Source organism: Aedes albopictus, chromosome 1 (genome assembly GCF_035046485.1).
Source record: "Aedes albopictus strain Foshan chromosome 1, AalbF5, whole genome shotgun sequence".
NCBI lineage: Eukaryota > Metazoa > Arthropoda > Insecta > Diptera > Culicidae > Aedes > Aedes albopictus.
Window position 1 is genome coordinate 302,520,963 of NC_085136.1, and position 20,867 is coordinate 302,541,829.

Genomic DNA, 20,867 nt, shown 5'->3' on the forward strand with positions numbered 1-20,867 from the left:
GCTCAAGCAAAAATACGTCGAAATCGTGTGTAAAGGATTTAAGTGTACCTCAACGCCACGCAACGGGAGCATAACCACATACTCTGATATGACTGTTACAAAGTTTTACACAAGGCAGAAAGCAAAGATAGACGTCTGTTCTCTGTGGTAACACTAAGAACAAATTTACTTAAAAATCATCGCTAAGTCCACTGTGTTTGGCCGGGCCATCAATAGGTGGCGGTAGCGAGAAAATGTCAAACAGGAGCAAAAACGATGCCAGCGCCGCGAGTGGTAAATCGACCACCTACCGAATACTTGAATCAATCGGTAAAAAGGTGATCGATGCAAAGCGAGCAGACTGCGATGTCTGTTTCTCTGTGATGTTTTTATTTCTTGTGTTGTAACCGTTCGGTTCTAATTTGTTCTTGTTGGCTTCGCCACAGACAAACAGACGTAACACTTGCGAAATTTCCATCGATCACGCATTTAACGATCATTTTAAATTTTCATAGTTGTGGCTTTCACAACCAGAGGCACGCGCATCGTTTTTCTATGCGTTTGACGTTTCACAGAAGGCGCTAGTCTTCTGTTGACGATATTGCACAACACAGTGAATCGTTCAACTTTCCCACCAGGTGATGGTAGTGTGAACTGGGCGATGGTTTTCCATGAAAATCGTTCAATGTGTTACGTCTGTTTGTCTGTGGTATAAATTTAAATTTAACATTTTTTTCTTGATTAGGTATTTAATTTGTAGTCCATCCAAAGTCTAACACCGTACATCAAACCGTTTTTAATTAGATTTTGTTCTAGATTTTATAGAGGCATTTTAAAATCTTCCCCTGTGTTATAGGGATAGGGATTTTTCAAAACATCATCGCTCCTCGTCTTCTTCTTCTTCATGCAACAACAAATCACCAATTTTTCTATGTCTAAATTTGAAAATTTGAAATTTTGATGAGGAGCTTTCATGTGGTGTATGTATAAATCACATTGGAAAGCTCCATCTACGAGTCATTTCAAACATTAACAGCAAGGCACACACCCCTCGTAAATATTGAGATATTTGGTTTGCCCCCTTCTTGCAGGAACGCCTTTTGCGAATCAAGCGAGCAAAAGAAAACCGATAAAGTGCGATGTAAAACGTCAGACAGCGCAAAAACGCTTACGCGGAGGAAATCGCATGTAAACAACACGGACCAATTTTACGGAATTTCCTTTAGTTTCGCCCAATTTCCGGCCAACTTTGGGTTCGCAAAACAGTGTAATCAACTACCGGGCGGGTGTGGAACCGAGAAACACCATGATCAAACAACCGGTCCTGGCGGAACTGCAGTACTTTGTGAACAGCGTTTCGCACCTGTACAAGGGCATCCCGCTGAAGGATGCCAGTGCGTTGGTGAAGTGCAGCTTGCACCTGCTGGAGGATTTGCCCTCGACGCGGGATGCCGTGTTCGAGTACTTTTCGCTGGTGTTTAACGGGGCCGTGAAGGTGTATCTGGTGAATGTGGAGGTAAGAGTCAAAGTTTTGTTTCGGAAGTTTTGAGTTGGAGTGTAATTTTTCCTCGTAATTTCAAGAAAAACAACCAAGATGCATCGCAGGACGACGATGCAATCCAGGAGATTCACGAAACGCTGGAGCGGTTGGTGACGAATGGGCCTCCGGCGTGGTCGCCTCTCATCTCCTCGTGGTGCCTGCGGTTGCTGGGTGAAATTTGCGACAAGAACAGTCGGAGGCGTCAGCTGGACATCCGGACGTCGTGCAACCTGTGGCTCGGATGCAATGCCATCCGGTGCCTGGTGGGACTGACGGCACTCTGTTTTAGCAAACTGGACGAGCAGGAGGTGGATGCCTGTATCGCGGGTTTGTTGAACACATTCGCCCAGTATTCACCGCACTTTGATTGGGTGGTGGCCCGGCTGGGAGGATGCTTCCCGTCGAAGGTCATCTCCAAGATGTTGTACTGTGGGTTGAAGCGCTTTACCGGCGAGTACGATCAGGTCGATTCCGAGGTGGAAGTTTTGAGCTACCTGGCTGCGGCAAATGAGAATGATTTACGCCAGTCTTTGAAAGAGATCTGCGAGAAGGAAACGATGAACAAGCTGGTAGTGCCGTACTTGTTACATCTGTCGAAGCATTCGGACGTGCTGGCTCAGGCTTTGGCAATGGTGTTTTTGAAAAACTGTAAGTATAATATTAAATTTTCTTAGTGATATAGCCAACATATTTGGCGAAATTCGCGATAAATTCTCTTAGGTTTTAATTATGTTTTCCTGCACATGTAAGCATAATGATAAAAAGCACAAGCTAAGTATGCTACTTTTCCAAAATTCATCTAGAATTTCTCTAGAAGTTCCTTCTGGGGATTTCTTCTGAAGTTCCATCTGAGGATTGTAGGAGTTCCTTCTGGAGAATTACTCCAGGAGTTTTCTTAGGAGATTCACCTAGGAGTTTCCTCTGGAGATTACTCCAGGAGTTCTTTCTGCGGAATCCTCCAGGAGTTCCTTCTGAGAATTCCTCCAGAAGTTCTTTCTAAGGGGTTCTTCAGGAATTCCTTCCTTTCTTCTGGGGATTCTATCTGAATTTCTTCCCGGGTATTCCTCCAGGAGATTTGGATGGAGAATCTTCCAGGAATTCCTTCTGGAGACTCCTCCAATAGGTCCCTCTGGAAATTCTTTCAGGAGTTCCCTCTGGATATTCCTCCAGGAGTTCCTGGAGTTCCAGAAAGTTCCTTTTAGGGATTCCTCCAGAAGCTTTCTCTGGAAATTCTAGGAGTACCCTCTGGAAATTGCTTTAGGATTTTCTTCTGGGAATTTCCCCAGGAGTTTTTTTAGCAGGTTCCTCCATGAATTCCTTCTGGACATTCCCGCAGCAGTTTATTGTGGAAAAAAAAAATCAGCTAGGAGTTTCCTCTGGGTTCAGAACTTCTTTCTAAACATTCCTGCAGGAGTTCCTTCTGGTGATTCCTCCAAAAGTGTGATCTTGTGATTATGTGATACCGAACCGAAGATTGTGGAACAACTTGGGTGTTCACTGTTAGTAGTAGACAGCGATTCCTCTACCACGTTCATCCCAACAATCATTGTTGCTGTACACCAGATGCATAAACAGCTCTTAAGCAGGAGTTTTTTAATTTTAGCTAAATAAACTGTTATTATAAGTTGGGATAGATCCTATCATTACTGATGACAGAGAAGCGCGAAATTTGTATGCTGCGATCACTGTTCCTTATGATAAGCGCATGATTCGTAAAAACAGCAATTTCCACCTTACAGTGGGACAAGACGTTTCGAACTTCACTGAGCTTGGTAGAGTTGCTTGCACAAAGGCTTTAGGCGTTTTCGTGACATAAATTCAGCTTATCTTGGAAAAGAGCACGGGTGATGTTTGTGAAGGTGTGGTTGTGGGTGGGCAACATTAATGTATAAAAGGGAAGCAATTCTTTTTACGGTTGACTTGAATTTAAAACAGTTATCACAATCATACAATCTTTGATACACAAATACATCATCATTAAGCATAACATCAAAAGTGACGAAATAAATCATAATTTTACGAGAAACTGGTCAGTTACCGCTCAGAGTTTATCTCGATGGGTGGTCCGTTTACTGCAGCCTTTACATGGACAATTCCTTGCTTTGTATGCACTGTTCCAGCTTACCTGGCCTTTTTCAGGTGTAATTCAGCCTTAGCTAGGGGCATACAGGTGTATCCCGCCTGGATACCATACAATTTAAGCAAGCGTTAAGGATGGAGTTAGTGTCCATGGTTTGCATTATGGTACCTTCCACGGTCTGATGCGGCTAATCTTCAGTTATCCGGACCGTTGCCAACTTATCGAAAGGAAATCCATGGCGCAGAGCAGAGTTTTACTTCAGAGAATGTTCGTCCTGGACCTTTTCAGTTAATGCTCTTCTAAGCAAGTCAGCTTCTGAATTCGGACCTTCGGACAGCAAAATATGACATGAAATTTCTGGCCTAGAAATCCGCTTGCTAACGCAAAACACAGAGAACAGAAATCCAAGCTAGAACAAATTTTCTGGCAAACGCTGTGTAAGATACTGGAAAAACTTGTAATTAGAAGGCACGAAATGTTGCTAATTGACAAATTGAGAGATAAAATTTGTGAAAAAAATAGCGTTCTGGTGGGATTCGAACCCACGACTCTGTATTCGCTGCACCGGCGCTTTAACCAACTAAGCCACAGAACAAGTAATGATTCTGCGGAATAGAAAGCCAAACTGATTCCGAAGCCGCACCGTAACACTCCTATTTCACGAACTCATCTCTCTTTCGGTTTAGAAGCCAATCCACAACACACTCCTGTTTGTGCCCACTAGTTTAGTTGGTTAAGGCGCCGGTCTAGCGAATACGGAGTCGTGGGTTCGAATCCCACCAGAACGCGATTTTTTTCACAAATTTCATCTCTCAATTTGTCATTTAGCAACATTTCGTGGCTTCTAATTACAGGTATGTTCCGTTTTTCGGTCCGCGATTTTCAGTTGATAAAAACGGAATAATTTTCTTTGACAAAATATTTTGCAACATTTTTATATGAATTGAAAGTTTTACTGTAGAACACATTTCAAAAGCAAAAATATGCAGTTTACCATGAAATTTAATTGTTTTTTTATATCTGTTAGTACATCTTGGTTGCATAGTCAAAATTACAGTTTTCTGGCAGTGACGCCGACAAGCGGTTTTCATCACATTAGTGATCACATTTCTGGAAATTTATTTTCGTTGAACGCAAGAATGACACATATTACAGTTCTATTCATATTACAGTGCCCGGATCGACGTTTTGAAATATGACATATTTCCAGGAATGATTTATCTTTAGGAACGTAATCAAGATATCCTAACAAAAAAGGATATGTTTACTTCCTTCCGGAAGGCATTTCTCCAAGAGTATCATCTTCACAGATTCCTATAAAAGTTTTGTCTAGGATACTTTGAGGCAGTGGCGTAGCAAGGAATTTGGGGGCCCGGTGCGGAACCAAATTTGTGGCCCTTCATGAAAATTACAGAGGTACATATTACAATGATTAATCTATACATTTATACAATTATTTTCAAATGATTGCACTGTTGTATTTTGTATAAAACGTTGAAAAAATCTCGCTTTTTGTACTCGGCATAATAAGCGTGATACTGGCGGTGATGGCCAACTGACTTACGGAAGGAATCCCGGAGTTCCATCAATAAGTGGAAAATTGTTTTTCTTAGAACTATGTCGAAGAAAATCTTGAACAATTTAATAAGAAATTGCATCAACCAATCCTTTAGGAATTCCTTCATAGCTTGCTTTACCATTTTCTTTAAGGAATCTTTCTCGAAGAATATTGTTACGTCAAGAAACTTTTTAGTATACTCCATCGGAAGTTCTTACAGTGTCTCCGAGGATGTTCACAATAGTGTTTCAGAGTACTTCAAAAAATTCTTGCAAAGGCTTTATTGAGTATTTCTCGAATTATTTGTTCAGGAAGCTCACCAAAGATTCTATCAATAATATCTCTGAGGATTCATCTATAATATTAAAGAATTCTTAAGAAATTCCAGAAAAAAACACTTGGCGTTCTTTTGAAGATTTCTTTAGAATTTCTTCCCTATGATTCCTTCAAGAATTATTGCAACGCTTTAAAAAAAAAATACTGCAAGAATTCTTTAAGGAGTTTCTCTAAAGTTTTATTGAGAGTTTCACCCTAGAGTTCCTCCAAGAAATTTCCAAAGAAACAATTGATACTGGTATCAGACCACTAAGGGGTCGCACGGTCCACCTTTGGGAGTTTGACGCGGCCCAGGGTACTAACGCATTGGGAGGTGTGCAATGGAGTATTAGTTTAATACAACGAAACAAAAACAAATCGAAAAGAGGCAAAGTCCCACCACGTTGCGGTAAAGCGAGTGGTCCCCGAAAGGGTGACCAACACTCCAACAGAGCCACGCTTGTGGTAGCAGCAAAACCTAATACTCCATCGCACACACTCCCAAGGTTAAGGCTGAAGAGGCGGAGAGCATCGTTGTTGGAGAGAGTAAAACGCACCTATCCTATCTCCGGAGCCCGCACCGAACTCGGCCACGAAATCCACTGAGAGTCCCGTGCGATAACTCGAACAAGGAGGACGTTCATCTCCAAGTCGCAGTCGATCGTAGTTAAAGTAGCAGAAGTTATTCGTGACTTAGCCTAAAGTGAAGCCCACGGGACATCTGAGCCCAGAAAAGATCCACAAGGATCTGGATCCGAAATACAACCAAGATATACCAACATCCCCCCCCCACAACGCGAGTGACGTTATACTTCCCCGCGCGGCCGAACCGACTAGTTGAAAGCAAACAGTGCGGTAACAAGCCCCCCTCATCATATTTCTAGAGGGTAGGGATACGTGTCGATATAGTTGAACCCACCGAGCAAACAGCCCAGAGTGGCCACATGGTTGTTGAAGTGTCCGACACGCGGTCGAAGAATAGTTGGGAATTGTGGGGTTTGTAGGGGAAGAACTGGGCTGGGCCAAGTGTGGAGTCAGTAGGCTCCAACCGATATTGTGGCAGTACAGATACTCGGTAGAACATCAACCGAACTTCTATCGATTCGGCCCGCGGAAACAAGTTAACAGGAAAAGTTTGACAGTGATTCTCCGGCGGATCGTACACCACCGGGTGACCAAGACGGCCGGATTACGATCCGGAACGGCGGTACGGGGAAGTAACTGGTAGTACGAGTTCGGGAGTCCATTTGGTAATGTGGTATGCGGACGGAAAATGCGAAGCTTCCGGGTTCTTCGGTGCGTTGATGTTCCTGCGGTGCGTCGGTGTTCCTGAGTGGCCCCAACGATAATAATCATAGTGCACTGGCAAAATTTGTAGATAATTGGCAACAAAGTTTAAAGCATGCTATTTGGTTATTCTTCTAAATCAAACGAATTTGTAATAGTTGTGGCATTAGAGAAAGAAGAGCTTGTTTACAGATAAACCCACAAATTAGGAAGCTGACCGGTGAGTACACATTCGAGAACTGCTGTTTTTTTAATTTCATAGTATCTGCTAAACTCCGGTCGGTAACACAATTAAATAATAATTTAAAAAAAAAAAATCTTTCAACGAATTCTTCAATATCCATCTACTCTAGGAATTTTCCCATAGATTTCTTTAGGAATTTTGCTAGCATTCTTCTAGGAACTCTTCTAAAAATTTCTATTGCAACTTTTGATTCCTCCTCTCCTCTTCTTGGCGTAACGTCATCACTGGGACAAAGCCTGCTTCTCAGCTTAGTGTTCTATGAGCACTTCCACAGTTTTTAACTGAGAGCTCCCTCTGCCAATGACCATTTTGCATGTGTACATCGTGTGGCAGACACGAATATACTCTATGCCCAGGGAAGTCAAGGAAATTTCCTTTACGAAAAGATCCTGGACCGACCGGGAATCGAACCCGTCACCCTCAGCATGGTCATGCTGAATACCCGTGCGTTTACCGCCTCGGCTATATGGGCCCCTTTTGATTAGACTCCTTAAAAATTCTTTCGAAAAGCGTTTTGAAAAATCAAGAAATCTTTTTGGAGCGTTCCTACAAAAGTTGTTTCTCCTGGGGTTCTCCCTGTAGTTCCTACGACAGTGTTGCTCCAGGAACTCCTGTGGCAGTTTTCCTTTTCAAAGGCTTTTTCTACTTGGAATTCTACTTGAATTGTACCTTTAGAAGTTTCTCTGAAAGTGTTTCTCAAAGAGTTGCTCCGGGAGCTTACCTACAATAAAGTTTTCACAAGTACCTTCGAAAGTATTCCTCTAGAACTCCCTGCGGAAGAGTTCTGCAAGAATGTTTCTTCGAGAGATTTCTTAAAATTAATCTTAAGCAATCTTTGTGGAATGTTCCTCCACGAGAACTCCGGGAGCGTTATTCAAAGAGTTACTCTAAAGCCTGGAACACATAGCGTCCGTTCCGTCGAAGCTTGCGTTTTTTTGACAGTTTTCCCATGGGAAATGTGCCAAACTACTGTCACGCACACGCAAACGTATGCATTGTGTGGGGCACTTAAGAGTTTCCCCGGGAGTATTCTTGTAAGAGTTCTTCCGGGAGTGCCTTCGAGGAGTTCCTTCTGAGTGTGAAAGTTATTCCTGGCTTGTTCCTCCAAAATGATCTTTAGAGGGACATTTTGAAAGTTTGTCTCTACAATTTCTCCTGCATATTTAAGTATTTCTGTGTGAGTTTGTCCGGGAGTGCTCCTCCAGGAATTTCGTTTGAAGTGTTCCTGCATTAGTTCTCCCTGAAGTATTTTTTTTTTTCAGAATTCATTCATTTCAAAGCGTTTCCCTTAAAAATTTTACAACCATAAGTACTTCCGGAAAGGTTTGAAAGTGTTCCTTCTGGAGTTTCCGCGGAAAAGTTTCTTGAGCAGTTCCTTCGGAAGGGTTCTCCTCGATGTTTGTTCCTCTAGAGTTACTTCGTCTACATAATTCCTTCGGAAATTTTTTTCCAGTTCTTTCGTAAATTTCTTCGTTCGTGGTTTTTAAGTAGTTCCTTCTGGTGCCCTATGTAACAATTTAAGTTTTATAAATCTCAACAAGGGTTCTATAACTAACACTAGAAAGCCGTAGTCACTGCTTCTTTCCCAACTAACATTTATTGTGAATGTAAACGTCAACAAAGCGTCCTCAATACGGCTTGATGCTGAGTTACTGTGTTGTACATATGGACGGAAGCTTCTATGCAAGCCCTATACCAATGAATCTGGCGAACTTAATCCACTTGTACATGCTGTGCGATCAGCTTCTATGCCACCTAGTCATAGCTCTTTTCTCGGCTCCTATGTAACCACATACTGAAAAACATCTTGAGAAGGCGCTTTTTCAGCCTTTTCGTAGTTGTTAAATAATAGTTATACGGCATCCCCAAATTAAACGATTAAATATAATTAGGTTATGGATACCGTGACGCAATACATGTGGAACTGGAATTATCACTTTTAAAATTGAATAATTAAAGTACTTGCCGCTACTTGGAATCGAACTCCCGATCTCCGTATCCACTGGTCCCGATGATGTCCTCGCTGCCACACTGCTATATATAAATAACCTAGAAAATAGCCCGTTTTGTTTTACTCCAGACAAGGCTTCATAATTGTGCCACAAGAAACCTTACTCAACTTCATCTTGCTGCAAAAGCTTGTGAAACGTCAAACGCAATAATGTTTACATTGAACAAACTGTGTGATGATGATGATTAACCTGGGCTTGTTAGGGGAATATCTGTAAATAAAAAGAAAATCGGGTTAAGTACGGTTCCTTTGAATTCCACTAAGAATTTGCATCCTTTGAAACTGTGTGGTTGCGCCAAAAAAAATCTTCTTCACAGCTTCTAGCTGAAAGAGTGTTCTTTAAACGGCTACGAAGCGCTGATGTTTTGTGTTATGACAATATTACAATACGTACTGTATAAAAGCAGCTGTTGTAGTGGCTGGGACTCTTACTCGATTTGCACATCTTCCGGCATTGAATTAAAGTGCAATAAAAGCAACCCAAATAATTTCACAGCACATAGATGGATAGCTGTAAAGAATTTGTGCAGTAGCTATATATCCCGCTTAAAGTTTGTTTTGACAATAATGTTTACATCCGACAAGCCGTGTTGGTAAACCAACAGTTTCTTTATTACAGCTTCTAGCCGTAATGAAATCGCATAACGGCCTTTAAAGCGCTGCTGGTTTGGGGATTTGTCAGTATAACGAATTGTACTGTATAGTAGCAGCTGTTTTGTTAGTGGAGACTCCTATTCGATGTGTTGAAGTTTTCACATCTTCCGGGAAATCTCCCGGAGTTGGAATAGAGTGGAGTAAAGGCAGCCCAGTGACAAGCAATGGATTTCTGACAACCAAGTTTGGTAGCTGTATGGTGCTTGTTTTGCCGTCGTGTATTAGCTTATGATTTATATTTGACTAGCTTTCCTTTTATTCAGCGTTGACTGCTTTTACTCGATGGTTACACAACAGAAAGCAAATGACTGAAGCTTATAGCGCTGAAAATGTTAGTTGGGTTATGTTCAAAACCTACAGGGGGTGGCCAAAATGTTTGGGATAGGCAACTTTTTTTCTCTCACAAAAAAGTTCAACATGCTATAACTTTTCATTGAGTGCATCAAAAAATTTTGACTGTTTGTCAACCTATTATATGTGCATCATTGGTACAAATTTGGGCTCGATTGGTTAATTTTTCGCAAAGTTAGAACCGATCGGGTAAAACACTATTTTTTAGACAACTCATTTTTGAGCTGTCATATATCGGAAACGAGTGAACCGAATTGAATGAAATTTTGAACGTGCACTAACAATATGTCCAGTTGTCAGCCAACGGTTGTGAAGAACGGTCGCGTCTATAAATCGTTGCCGTGAAATATACCCGTCGCGGACTACTTTCGATTAATCTACGGATTTACTTCAGGTCGTGCGAGTGGTACCGAATTACGGCCAAGTGCAGCCAAAAAATCCGTCGAATCCAAGAACTGTTTACTGCGTGAGCGGTTCATAGCAAAAGTTTGCTCCGAACCTCCACTTTTAGTGCTTGGTGATAAAAGAACAAAAAGGTGGATTTGCTTTGTTCGATATCGAACGAGAAAAAATCGCTCGGTGAGTGATATCCTGTGCGACGATCACTTCTACAGTGTGTGGGTGAAACAAATTTCTAGTGATCTGTACCACCAAAACGTGTGCTGTTAGTGCCCCGACATGATGTCGGGGACAGACCCCTTCCCCATCGGGGATGCGGGTCCGTCTAATCGAAGAGACGGAGAATTCGCTGGGCCCCTCTTTCCTGAGTGGGGTGATCCAAATGGTAACCACGGAAAGTTAGTGATGTTGCGAATGGAAGCTGTCACTGGAAATCTCCCTGATGCACCTATTCTACTCAGGAAGTCAGTGGAAAGCTTCTTGGGTGAAAAAGTGGATGGAGCTTACCCAGAATCCAGAGGTGCTTCATACGTAATAAAGATGCGTAACAAGTCACATGTTGAAAAGCTAAAACGTATGTCAAAGCTCGCTGATGGATTTCCTATCAGGATTGTGGAGCATCCAGTGCTGAATTTTTCGAAATGCGTCATCAACTGTAGCGAAACCCGTGTGTACTCTGACGACGAACTGATTGACGAACTGCAACCCCAAGGTGTCAAGGAACTACGAAGAATCACTAAGCGTGAAGGGAATGAGCGGATTAACACTTCAACTATTATCCTCACTATTCAAGGTACCGTCGTGCCTGAGAATATCTACATCGGATGGATTCGGTGTCGTACCCGCCCTTTCTACCCCTCACCCATGTTGTGCTATTGTTGCTGGGATTTTGGCCACACCCGCGCACGCTGCAAACGCCAGGATACACCGACATGTGGAAACTGTTCTGGTAACCATATGAACGAAAGGGAAAACTCGTGCATCGCTGCTGCCTTTTGCAAACGATGCAACACTGCATCCCACTCTCTGTCAAGCAGAAAATGCCCTACCTACGTAAAGGAAGAAGAGATCCAACATCTTCGCGTGGATTTGGGTATTTCATACCCAGCAGCGAAACGGCAGTATGAGCTAAGGCACAACACTCAATCGATGGCATCAGTGGTAGCCGCCAGTAACGACCAACGCTTCGAGGAACTTTCTGCCAAACTCGACAATAAGTAAAAAGGAAGGACGACGAAATCGAAGTTCTGCTCGCAGAAATTCGCAATAAAGATACTCAAATTGAAAAATTGGAAGCAACATTGAAAATGACACCGCAAGAAAGGCTGACTCTTGTGAAGGATCATGGTACAATCAAGGACCTCGTTCAAAAAATTCGTGATTTGGAAGCCGAACTAGCTAGAAAGGATAGGGAAGTAGCTGTCATCAGAGATGTCTACATTCCAAAGAAACCCAGCAATCCGCAAAAGACGAACACCGATCAGTTCCCGCGCAACGCCAACTCCACCAGGACAAATACAACGAACGGCGGCCCAGCCGGTGCCTTCGAGACCGACACGTCATGCACCAAAAACACCGGTACGAAAAAGAAAATTCCGAAAGACGACAGATATGAATCCTGCAATAAGCGTACCAAAAACTCAGCCTCACCAACGAATTTCTCAACGGAAACTGCCGATATTGAAATATCTTCCGGCGATGAGCCAATGCTAAATGCATCTGGCTACATATCGGACACATAATCAAAATCACGAGCATAGTCCTCTTTCAAATCGCTACCCAACATAAATAACTTATTCATGCTAAACAATGTTCCCCCATCCCAACCCAGTTGGCCCTAAGAATGAGCAGCAAGATAAGAGGACTAACCAAATATCTTCCAGCGCAGAAGCATCGAACCCGAATCATATCGCAAACATGAACGACAATACTAACACCATCTCATTAGCATCACCAACCAACCCTTCAATTCGCACGGCAGTAAAAGAAGCAGCTTTCTCAAGTTCCCCGGTGGAGCCACCGAGCAGCCCAGGCCCCGTCGGTGCGGACGTCTACCCCACCCCGGTACTGGCGGACAACCCTGGACACTCCTTGGCGGCCGGAAGAGGGACGGACAAGGGAGGTAACTCCTATTCCCCTAAGGACAACGTGGGAGTCAAACTACAGAACGGAGCCCAACATGAAACCCAAGGGACGATATTTTCGCCGGTGACAAACAACTACCGCAAACCTACCGTCAGTGGAACTCCATCGATTGTTGGCCGAAGCCACAAGCCAGAAAACGAAGCAGCTTTCTCAACTTCCCCGGTGGAGCCACCGAGCAGCCCAGGCCCCGTCGGTGCGGACGTCTACCCCACCCCGGTACTGGCGGACAACCCTGGACACTCCTTGGCGGCCGGAAGAGGGACGGACAAGGGAGGTAACTCCTATACCCCTAAGGACAACGTGGGAATCAAGCTACCATGCAGAGTCCAACATGAATCCCAAGAATCGACATCTCCACCGAACAATTTGAAAGGTGAACAATATCAGTCGTCAAAAACTCGAAGAGTAGCACTTCCAGAAACAGCTAGAACGGATGCCACGGTTTACGATCTACTCTGTCTGCGCAACGATGGATTTACTCCGGCGGCAGGCCCGTCTGGCTTGAATCCATGTAGTACACAACTTATCACTCGACGTCCAGATAACATTCCTTCCAACCTAACGGCTCTCTCTAATGGTGACGAAGGCGGATCTTGGCGTGCAAAGCGATCGAGAACAACCACGGCACGGTTGTCCCCATGTGTTACAAACAGAAAACCAACAAAGGGTTCCATAGCCATTCAATGGAACATGAACGGTTACTGGAAAAATCTTGCGGATCTAGAAATACTAGTTAGAAACCATGAACCAATTATTCTAGCTATCCAGGAACCACACCGTGTCAGCGTTGAATGCTTGAATCGGTCACTACGAGGGCAATACAAATGGGCCTCTAAACGCAACCAAAATATCTACCACTCAGCCGCTATTGGAGTTCTAGCTACTATTCCCCATACTTTTCTTCAACTCGACACCGATTTGCCTATAGTAGGAGTCAAATTGGATTATCCCTTTCCCCTGACAGTTATATCGGCATATCTTCCTAATGGCAAAATCCCAGATCTAAAACCTAAACTAACAAGTATACTGCAGGCCTTAGACAATCCTATTTTGGTCCTGGCGGATGTCAATGGTCACCATCAAGAGTGGGGAAGCCCCACCCCCAATCCTAGAGGTTCACTAATGATGGAAATCGTAGAGTCGTTCGGACTGGTCATTCTAAACGATGGCTCTACAACCTTCACCCAAGAAGTTCTACCGTTGACGTAAGTCTAGCTAGCCCAAGCATAGTCAATCGACTTTTATGGACCGCAGGAGATGACCCATTAGGTAGTGATCACTACCCGATCTCGATTCGCGTCGACGAACAGCCCCAAAGGATATCTCGTCGCCCTCGCTGGAAATATGACCTGGCGGACTGGTCGACATTCCAGGAATCAATAAATGCAGCACTCCATGATTCAGCTCCAAGCAACATTGAAGAATTCCTCGATGCACTCCACATTGCAGCCTCTTCGTCAATCCCACGTACATCTCCAAATCCTGGTCGTAGATCACTCCCCTGGTGGTCTCCGGATATAAAGAAAGTAGTTAAGGAGAGAAGAAAAGCTCTTCGAGCTGCCAAACGTCTCCCTAGTAACCATCCGAACAAACAACATATGATGGAGATTTACCGTTCAAAAAGAAACGAATGTCGCCAGCAAATCCGAGAAGCTAAATCCAAAAGTTTTGAAGAATTCTTGGAGGGGATAAATGCCAATCAGTCAGTCTCTGAACTTTGGAAGCGAATTAATGCTTTAAATGGTAAACGAAGAGCCACTGGAATGACCCTAAAGTTGCCAACCGGTCTCACTCGAGACCCAATAATAATAGCCAATGCACTAGCGGATCATTTTGCATCCCTTTCATCAATTGATCGTTACAACGACGACTTTATTCGACGCAACCATGTCTCCACTAACAGTATGGTCAACTTAAAAATCCCAGAAGACACGGAACCACTTCCTATCAACAAACGTTTCCGAATGGAAGAATCGAATTTTGCATTGCGACGTAGTAAAGGCAAATCAGCTGGCCCGGATGAACTTGGGTATCCGTTATTTCGTCATCTCACAACAGAATCAAAAGTAACTTTTCTCGAACTTCTAAACAAAACCTGGACTGAAAACATTCTTCCAAATGCCTGGACCCATAGCCTTATTGTGCCCATCCCAAAAAACAAGACTGCTTCAACATCTCCTGAAGACTTTCGCCCGATCTCCCTTACATGCTGCGCTAGTAAAATCCTAGAGCGAATGGTGAATCGCCGACTGATCCACTTTTTGGAGGATAAACAACTTCTTGATCATCGGCAACACGCTTTCCGCCCCGGCCATGGAACTGGAACCTACTTCGCTGGATTGGGCGACGTTCTTCGTGATGCGATTAATCAGGACCTTCATGTTGATATCGCTTCGTTAGATCTGGCTAAAGCGTATAATCGTGCGTGGACGCCCCGCGCCATTCAACAACTTGCTGACTGGGGGTTGAGCGGCAACATTCTCCACTTCTTGAAACAATTTCTGAGTGGTAGAACTTTTCAGGTCATCATTGGAAACGACCGCTCCTCGATTCGAAACGAAGAAACTGGGGTACCCCAGGGATCGGTGATAGCCGTCACCATTTTCTTGATCCTGATGAACAACGTCTTCAATGATCTCCCAAAAGAGATCTATATTTTCGTGTACGCGGATGATATCGTTTTGATAGTCATCGGGCGTACTCAAAAATTTATCAGGCGCAAACTCCAAGCAGCGGTGTCTGCAATATCCAGATGGGCCACATCCTCTGGCTTTATTTTATCAGCGGAAAAAAGTGTCATTTCTCATGTGTGTCGATCACGCCACCGGATACTATCAACCGCGGTCACCGCTAACGGTCGCCTGATTCCATACAGAAAATCTATTGTTATTCTCGGCGTGCGACTGGACCGTGAACTCCGTTTCGAGAACCACCTGAACGAGACCAAAAAGAATTGCCAAACGCGTTTAAACCTATTACGTACCCTCGCGAAACCACATCGAAGTAGTAATAGGGACATACTTCTCAGAGTAGCCAAGGCTACTGTTAACAGTCGGCTCGTCTATGGCATTGAACTATTTGGTCTAGCAGATGAGCACATTTTCTCTCGCCTTGCCCCGATATACAACCAAGCGATCCGGATAGTAGCCGGCCTGCTGCCTTCGACTCCAGCTGAAGCCGCTTGCGTGGAGCTCGGAGTCCTCCCTTTTCGACATTATGCCATCGAAACCCTATGCTGCAGAACAATCAGTTACCTCGAAAAAACGACCGGAGACCAGGAGGTCTTTCTCCTCAGGGAGGGGAACAGAGCCCTCGCCAGCCTAACCCATCAGGAACTCCCCCTGGTTGAGCAGGTCCACTGGGTCGGAGCCAGAAGATAGGATGCTCCAAACTTCTACGTCGACCTCTCTATCTTGAAACGTTTCAAAGCGGGGGATAACACTGCCGCTATGCGTGCACATGTCACAGAGCTACTTGCCAGTAAATACCGTAACTATCATATTCGCTACACAGATGGATCCAAGACTGCAGACAGGTCTGGCTTTGGAGTTGCTGAAATCGATAACAACTATTATTACCGGCTACCGGATCAATGTTCTATTTTCTCCGCGGAAGCAGCTGCAATTCTACTAGCCACAACAACACCATCTCCTAAACCAATCTGTGTGGTCTCCGACTATGCTAGCGTCCTGACAACCCTCAATTCCTCTACCTCACGTCATCCTTGGATCCAAGCCATCCAGTCCAGCTGTAGCCCTGAAACCGTCTTTCTGTGGGTTCCGGGACACTGTTGAATCCGTGGTAATGTTGAAGCCGACCTCCTCGCCGCCAGAGGACGTTCCTGTCGTATGTTTTCCAGGCTGACCCCCGGAGCAGATGTGAGAACTTGGTGTAAAGCCATAATACGTCTAGCATGGGAACATGAGTGGTTTAGACTAAGAACCCTATTTATCAGAAAAATAAAAGAAGAAACCACCCGATGGACAGATACAGCCAGTCGTCGCGATCAGCAAGTTCTATCTCGACTAAGAACAGGGCACACTCATGTCACACATAACATGGATAATAGAGGGTCTTTTCGTAAAAATTGTTCCACATGTAACATTATCATGACAGTAGAACATTTGATAATCAACTGTCCCTGTTACCACGACACTCGCATCCGCAATGCTATCCCAAATAGCATAAAAGATGCTTTGGCAAATGACCCGATCAACGAAGCTACACTTTTATCTTTCATCAAAGACGCTGGACTGTACAAGAATATTTGACTACCAACCCGATTCAACATGAAAAACAACAGAAGGACCCCGCTATTTCTACTTGACAGACTCGGATTACGTATATTGGATTTGTATGACAGATTGTATTAGTTTAAGTAATATTTATCTCAAGTTGTAAACCAACACTGTTTGACAGGGGGGCCTCTCACTGCGAAGCCCTCTTCCCTTTAACCCTCGGAGATGAACCAGCCCCTGGCTGAAAATCTCGATAATAAAGATAATAATAATAACAATATGTAAGTGCTTCACAAACTATTAAAACATAGGTACTTTTTAAACGTTGAAAAAAGTTATCATGGATTGACACTTTTTGGATTTTTCTCGAAAAAATGTATTTTTTTTACATCAATGCCAATTAATTTTAGTGTTGATATCCAAAGATTTTCCACTTCTGTTTTCAAGTTATCTCTAATCAGATATATTAGAGCCTATTTAGATTGAAGGAAGAAGACATTTAGTAATTTTTGTGTAAATTTGACTTATTTTCCTCTATATGGGTAAAAATTTCAACCCGGTATAATTTAATACGCCGTGAGAAAATAACGTCGTATTTAGTATCAATATATTGTTGATAAACGTTAAAAAAATCATTCAATTCGGTTCACTGGTTTCGGAGATAATGACAGTTCAAAAATTGGAAGTCTAAAAAATAATGTTTTACGAGAACAGTTCTAGCTTCGCGAAAGATTGACCAATCGAGCCCAAATTTGTACCAATGATGCACATATTATAGGTTGACAAACAGTCAAAATTTGAGATTTTTTGACCCACTCTATGAAAAGTTACAGCATGTTGATTTTTTTTTGTGGGAGAAAAAAAAGTAGCCTATCCCAAACATTTTGGCCATCCCCTGTACCTCAGAACCTATTGTAGATTTCAATACATGATAACTTGAAACTACCCATCGATTGGGTCGATTCTATTCGAATTTTCCTGTTGTTAGTTGTCCAAAATGATCAGGATAACTCCATAACTTTTCTACAGAACTATCGAAAGCTATTCAAAACTGCATATCCTTTACCTTTTTATTCTAGACACGGACAGTCACCTCCAGCTGATCAAAACCCAAAGCAAGTTTTGGCCGAACAACTACAGCAGCTCCAACGTGATCCACATCATCACCGGATTGCTGCTGAAAATCAAAAAATCCTCCATCGAAGTCCTGCTGACATTGCCCCGAATAGCGGAGAAGTTTTCCTGGTGCCAGGAACTGCTGGAGATGCTCTTCGTCGAGCTGGAAGCCATCGTCCTCGAGAAACGAACCTGTCCCCTGCTGGAAGATGCCGTCAAGGACAGCTCCAAGGAACTCCTGTGGCGATCGTGCATCAGCGATTGTCCGCTGCTGCAGCAGAGTGCCGTTCGTTTGATCCTGTTGGCCAGTTTGAAGTCGTCCTATTCTCTGCACCAGTCGATCGCCCATCTGCTGGCCGCTTCGTCGGGAAGTGTCACAAATGCCAGCAAACCTCACTTGAACGCTTTGGTTCGGCTGATAGGCGGACCGCACGGTTCGTCGGAACTGCCGAGGATTAAACCCGGGTTCGAGATTGCGTTGGAGAAGATGCTGTTGACGCCGGGTCGTAGTCGGGAGAATTCGAATATTTTGCGGAATCTGGTGGAGATTGTGAAGCTGGAACGGGACTCGTTCAATGTCCACCTGAAGAAGACGAATTGCGTGCAAATGTTGCAGGAACTGCTCGGGAAGCTGATGGCCATCTGGGAGATGTTGATGAATCAGGAGAAGCTGCCACTGCCGCAGCAGCCGGTAGATTCGATGACATCGGATGTTGTTAAGGTACGATTCTATCTGCTTTTTTACAAGATGATTTCTGATAAATTTAAACGTTTACAGACCGAAGCGAAAAAGGTTAAGCATGAAGATGGCGGGACAGAGCCGATGGATACTGGTGAAGGTTCAAGCACTGTCGCTCACTCTCCCAGTGCTTGCACTCGGGAGCAGATCCACATGATGGCGAAGCTGATCGATTGCATGGAACTTCACGCGAAAGCGTGCGTTTTGAACATGTCGGATACGTTGAAGTTATCGCAGCTGACCGTGCGATACTTCTTCTTCTGTCTGGAGCAGACGGCGAATAGAACGAATCTTGCTTCGGAAGACGAAGCCAACTTGTATCGGTGTTATCAGCTGCTATCCAGACACAGTGCAACCCGGAAAGCAGCAAGAACTGCTGCTTTGAGGGATATTCTCGAAGGTGCCTTGTATCTTCATGGCCACCTGTTTGGTTCCCAGACGGAACAGGATACGGTTGATTATGGCAAGCCTGATGAACTGCTGATAAAGTTGAACCAGAAGCAAGGGGTTGCAATGAACGCTTCGAGGGCAACGGTTCTTCATGCTGGGGTCATTGGTCAGGGTCCAAAGCAACCCGTCAAGACAGCAGAAGGACCACAAACGCACATGCAGGACAAGTTGGTCAGCGCAATTGTGGCGTGCTGTCAAGATTCCGAGCACCAGAACACAATCGACGGATTCAGTTACGTTTCCCTGCTGCTGGTAGAATTGGTGTCCCCAGATGTAATGTACAATGGCCTGCCATGGCCGGAGGAAGAGTTCACCAAGGTGACCATGGAGCGAGATCTGCAGATTCGACGGATGTTCCGCAACTGCCCTATCTTGTGGTCTATCCTGGGATTAATTGCTTGCTACAGACCCGCCTTGTGTTACAGTTCGGTCCTGTTGAGAGCACTCTGCGCTTCGGTTCTGCACCAATGGCGATCAAAGTCCGCCGAAACGATGAACGGTCACAAAACGGAACTAATGTTTGTGACGACAAAACTGTTGGAATTGCTGGCTCTTGGACAGTTGCTTCCACCCCCGCTTAGCTATCTTCACATCGTTCTACCGTACTTGGATGCTAATGAGGTTAGTGCTTAGAAGATTTTGATCCTATCAGAATAACTAATCCTTATCTTCTTCTACCCCCCCAGGTCATCTACGTCCTCAAGGAGTGCGTCTGGAACTACATGAAGGACCACGTCCCCTCGCCCGTACTGTTCGTGTGCGACCCGACCAGCTTCCACTGGCGAGACCCGCAAACATCCCGTCCCCCACCGCAGTACACGAACCCGCTGCGGAACACCATGCAGAAAAAGCTTCCGAAAATCGGTCACCTCTACCATCAGATGTTTGTGGGGCCGGAGCTGCGGAATCCCACCGTTTCGCACGTAACCATGGTCAACGGGCTGGGAGGACCGAACGTGGTTAACGCTGGACCCGTAGTCGCTGGAGTCGCGGCGAACGGAAATGGAATGATGCCGGTCCCTATGCCCATGGCAGCCAACGGGAACGGAGCGATTGGGATGGTGAACAATGCTGGCGGATTGCCACCGGGGGTGATACCGGTCGTTACGCTGGATTAGAAGGTAATGCTGTGACGAGAATTTTCTCGTTGTCGTGACCGTAAGATTGTAGATGTAGTTAGAACACTAATGATTGATGACGGTAAGTAGAATGATTTTTATTTGAAATCAATGTTATGAATGATTGATCAACAATGTAAGTTTTTTTTGATACGTGACTCGCAAGATGGTTATTATGTGCCGAAATCTTTCCTTGTTGATAATTAGCAGCGATCAGAATTCTCATTCATTTTCTCCTTTCCCGTGCTACTCGTGGGATCAAACATGAACTCCAAATATCAAAAACATCAAACATCAAGTGGTAGTGGTAGTGGTGACGCTAACTTCTTCGCGAGGAGTGGATTGGCTAGGTCACCGTCAAGAGAAGTGAGAAGTCAGGAGCGAAAAGCTGCGCACGCAGCTCCCGCGTGGGAGCTCCGATTCATTCCCGGCTAGCCGAGGGTGATAGCGAACATCGCGTGGTTGATGAGGGCCATCAACTAAAAAAGAGAATGTACGTCAGCAATAGAGGTCGTTGAGCAGCAGCTTGGCAAGATCATCGACTTTGCGTCCACGAAGTCCAACATAAGCAAGGACCCTAAAATGGCCCTGTCGCGACTTTGTAAGTCGATGGACGTTGCCAAGCTAAATCACGAAAGGCTCG

General features: G+C 44.4%; 1 protein-coding gene across 1 annotated transcript; it reads left to right on the forward strand.

Moving 5' to 3' along the window:
* Positions 1–1,116: 1,116 nt before the first annotated feature.
* On the forward strand, positions 1,117–20,382 carry LOC109430021 (integrator complex subunit 5). Its single transcript, XM_019706032.3, has 5 exons — positions 1,117–1,495; positions 1,561–2,167; positions 17,881–18,638; positions 18,696–19,727; positions 19,793–20,382. Exons 1-5 carry the CDS (start codon positions 1,286–1,288, stop codon positions 20,222–20,224), a joined length of 3,039 nt encoding a protein of 1,012 aa, XP_019561577.3. The 5' UTR covers positions 1,117–1,285; the 3' UTR covers positions 20,225–20,382.
* The last annotated feature ends 485 nt before the right edge of the window (positions 20,383–20,867 follow it).

Bases quoted from the DNA above. Each gene is read 5' to 3' on its own strand.
- LOC109430021 (XM_019706032.3), top strand. From the start codon at position 1,286: ATGATCAAACAACCGGTCCTGGCGGAACTGCAGTACTTTGTGAACAGC. The intron at 18,639-18,695 runs GTACGATTCTAT...AAACGTTTACAG, and splicing joins TGACATCGGATGTTGTTAAG to ACCGAAGCGAAAAAGGTTAA. The intron at 19,728-19,792 runs GTTAGTGCTTAG...CTACCCCCCCAG, and splicing joins CGTACTTGGATGCTAATGAG to GTCATCTACGTCCTCAAGGA.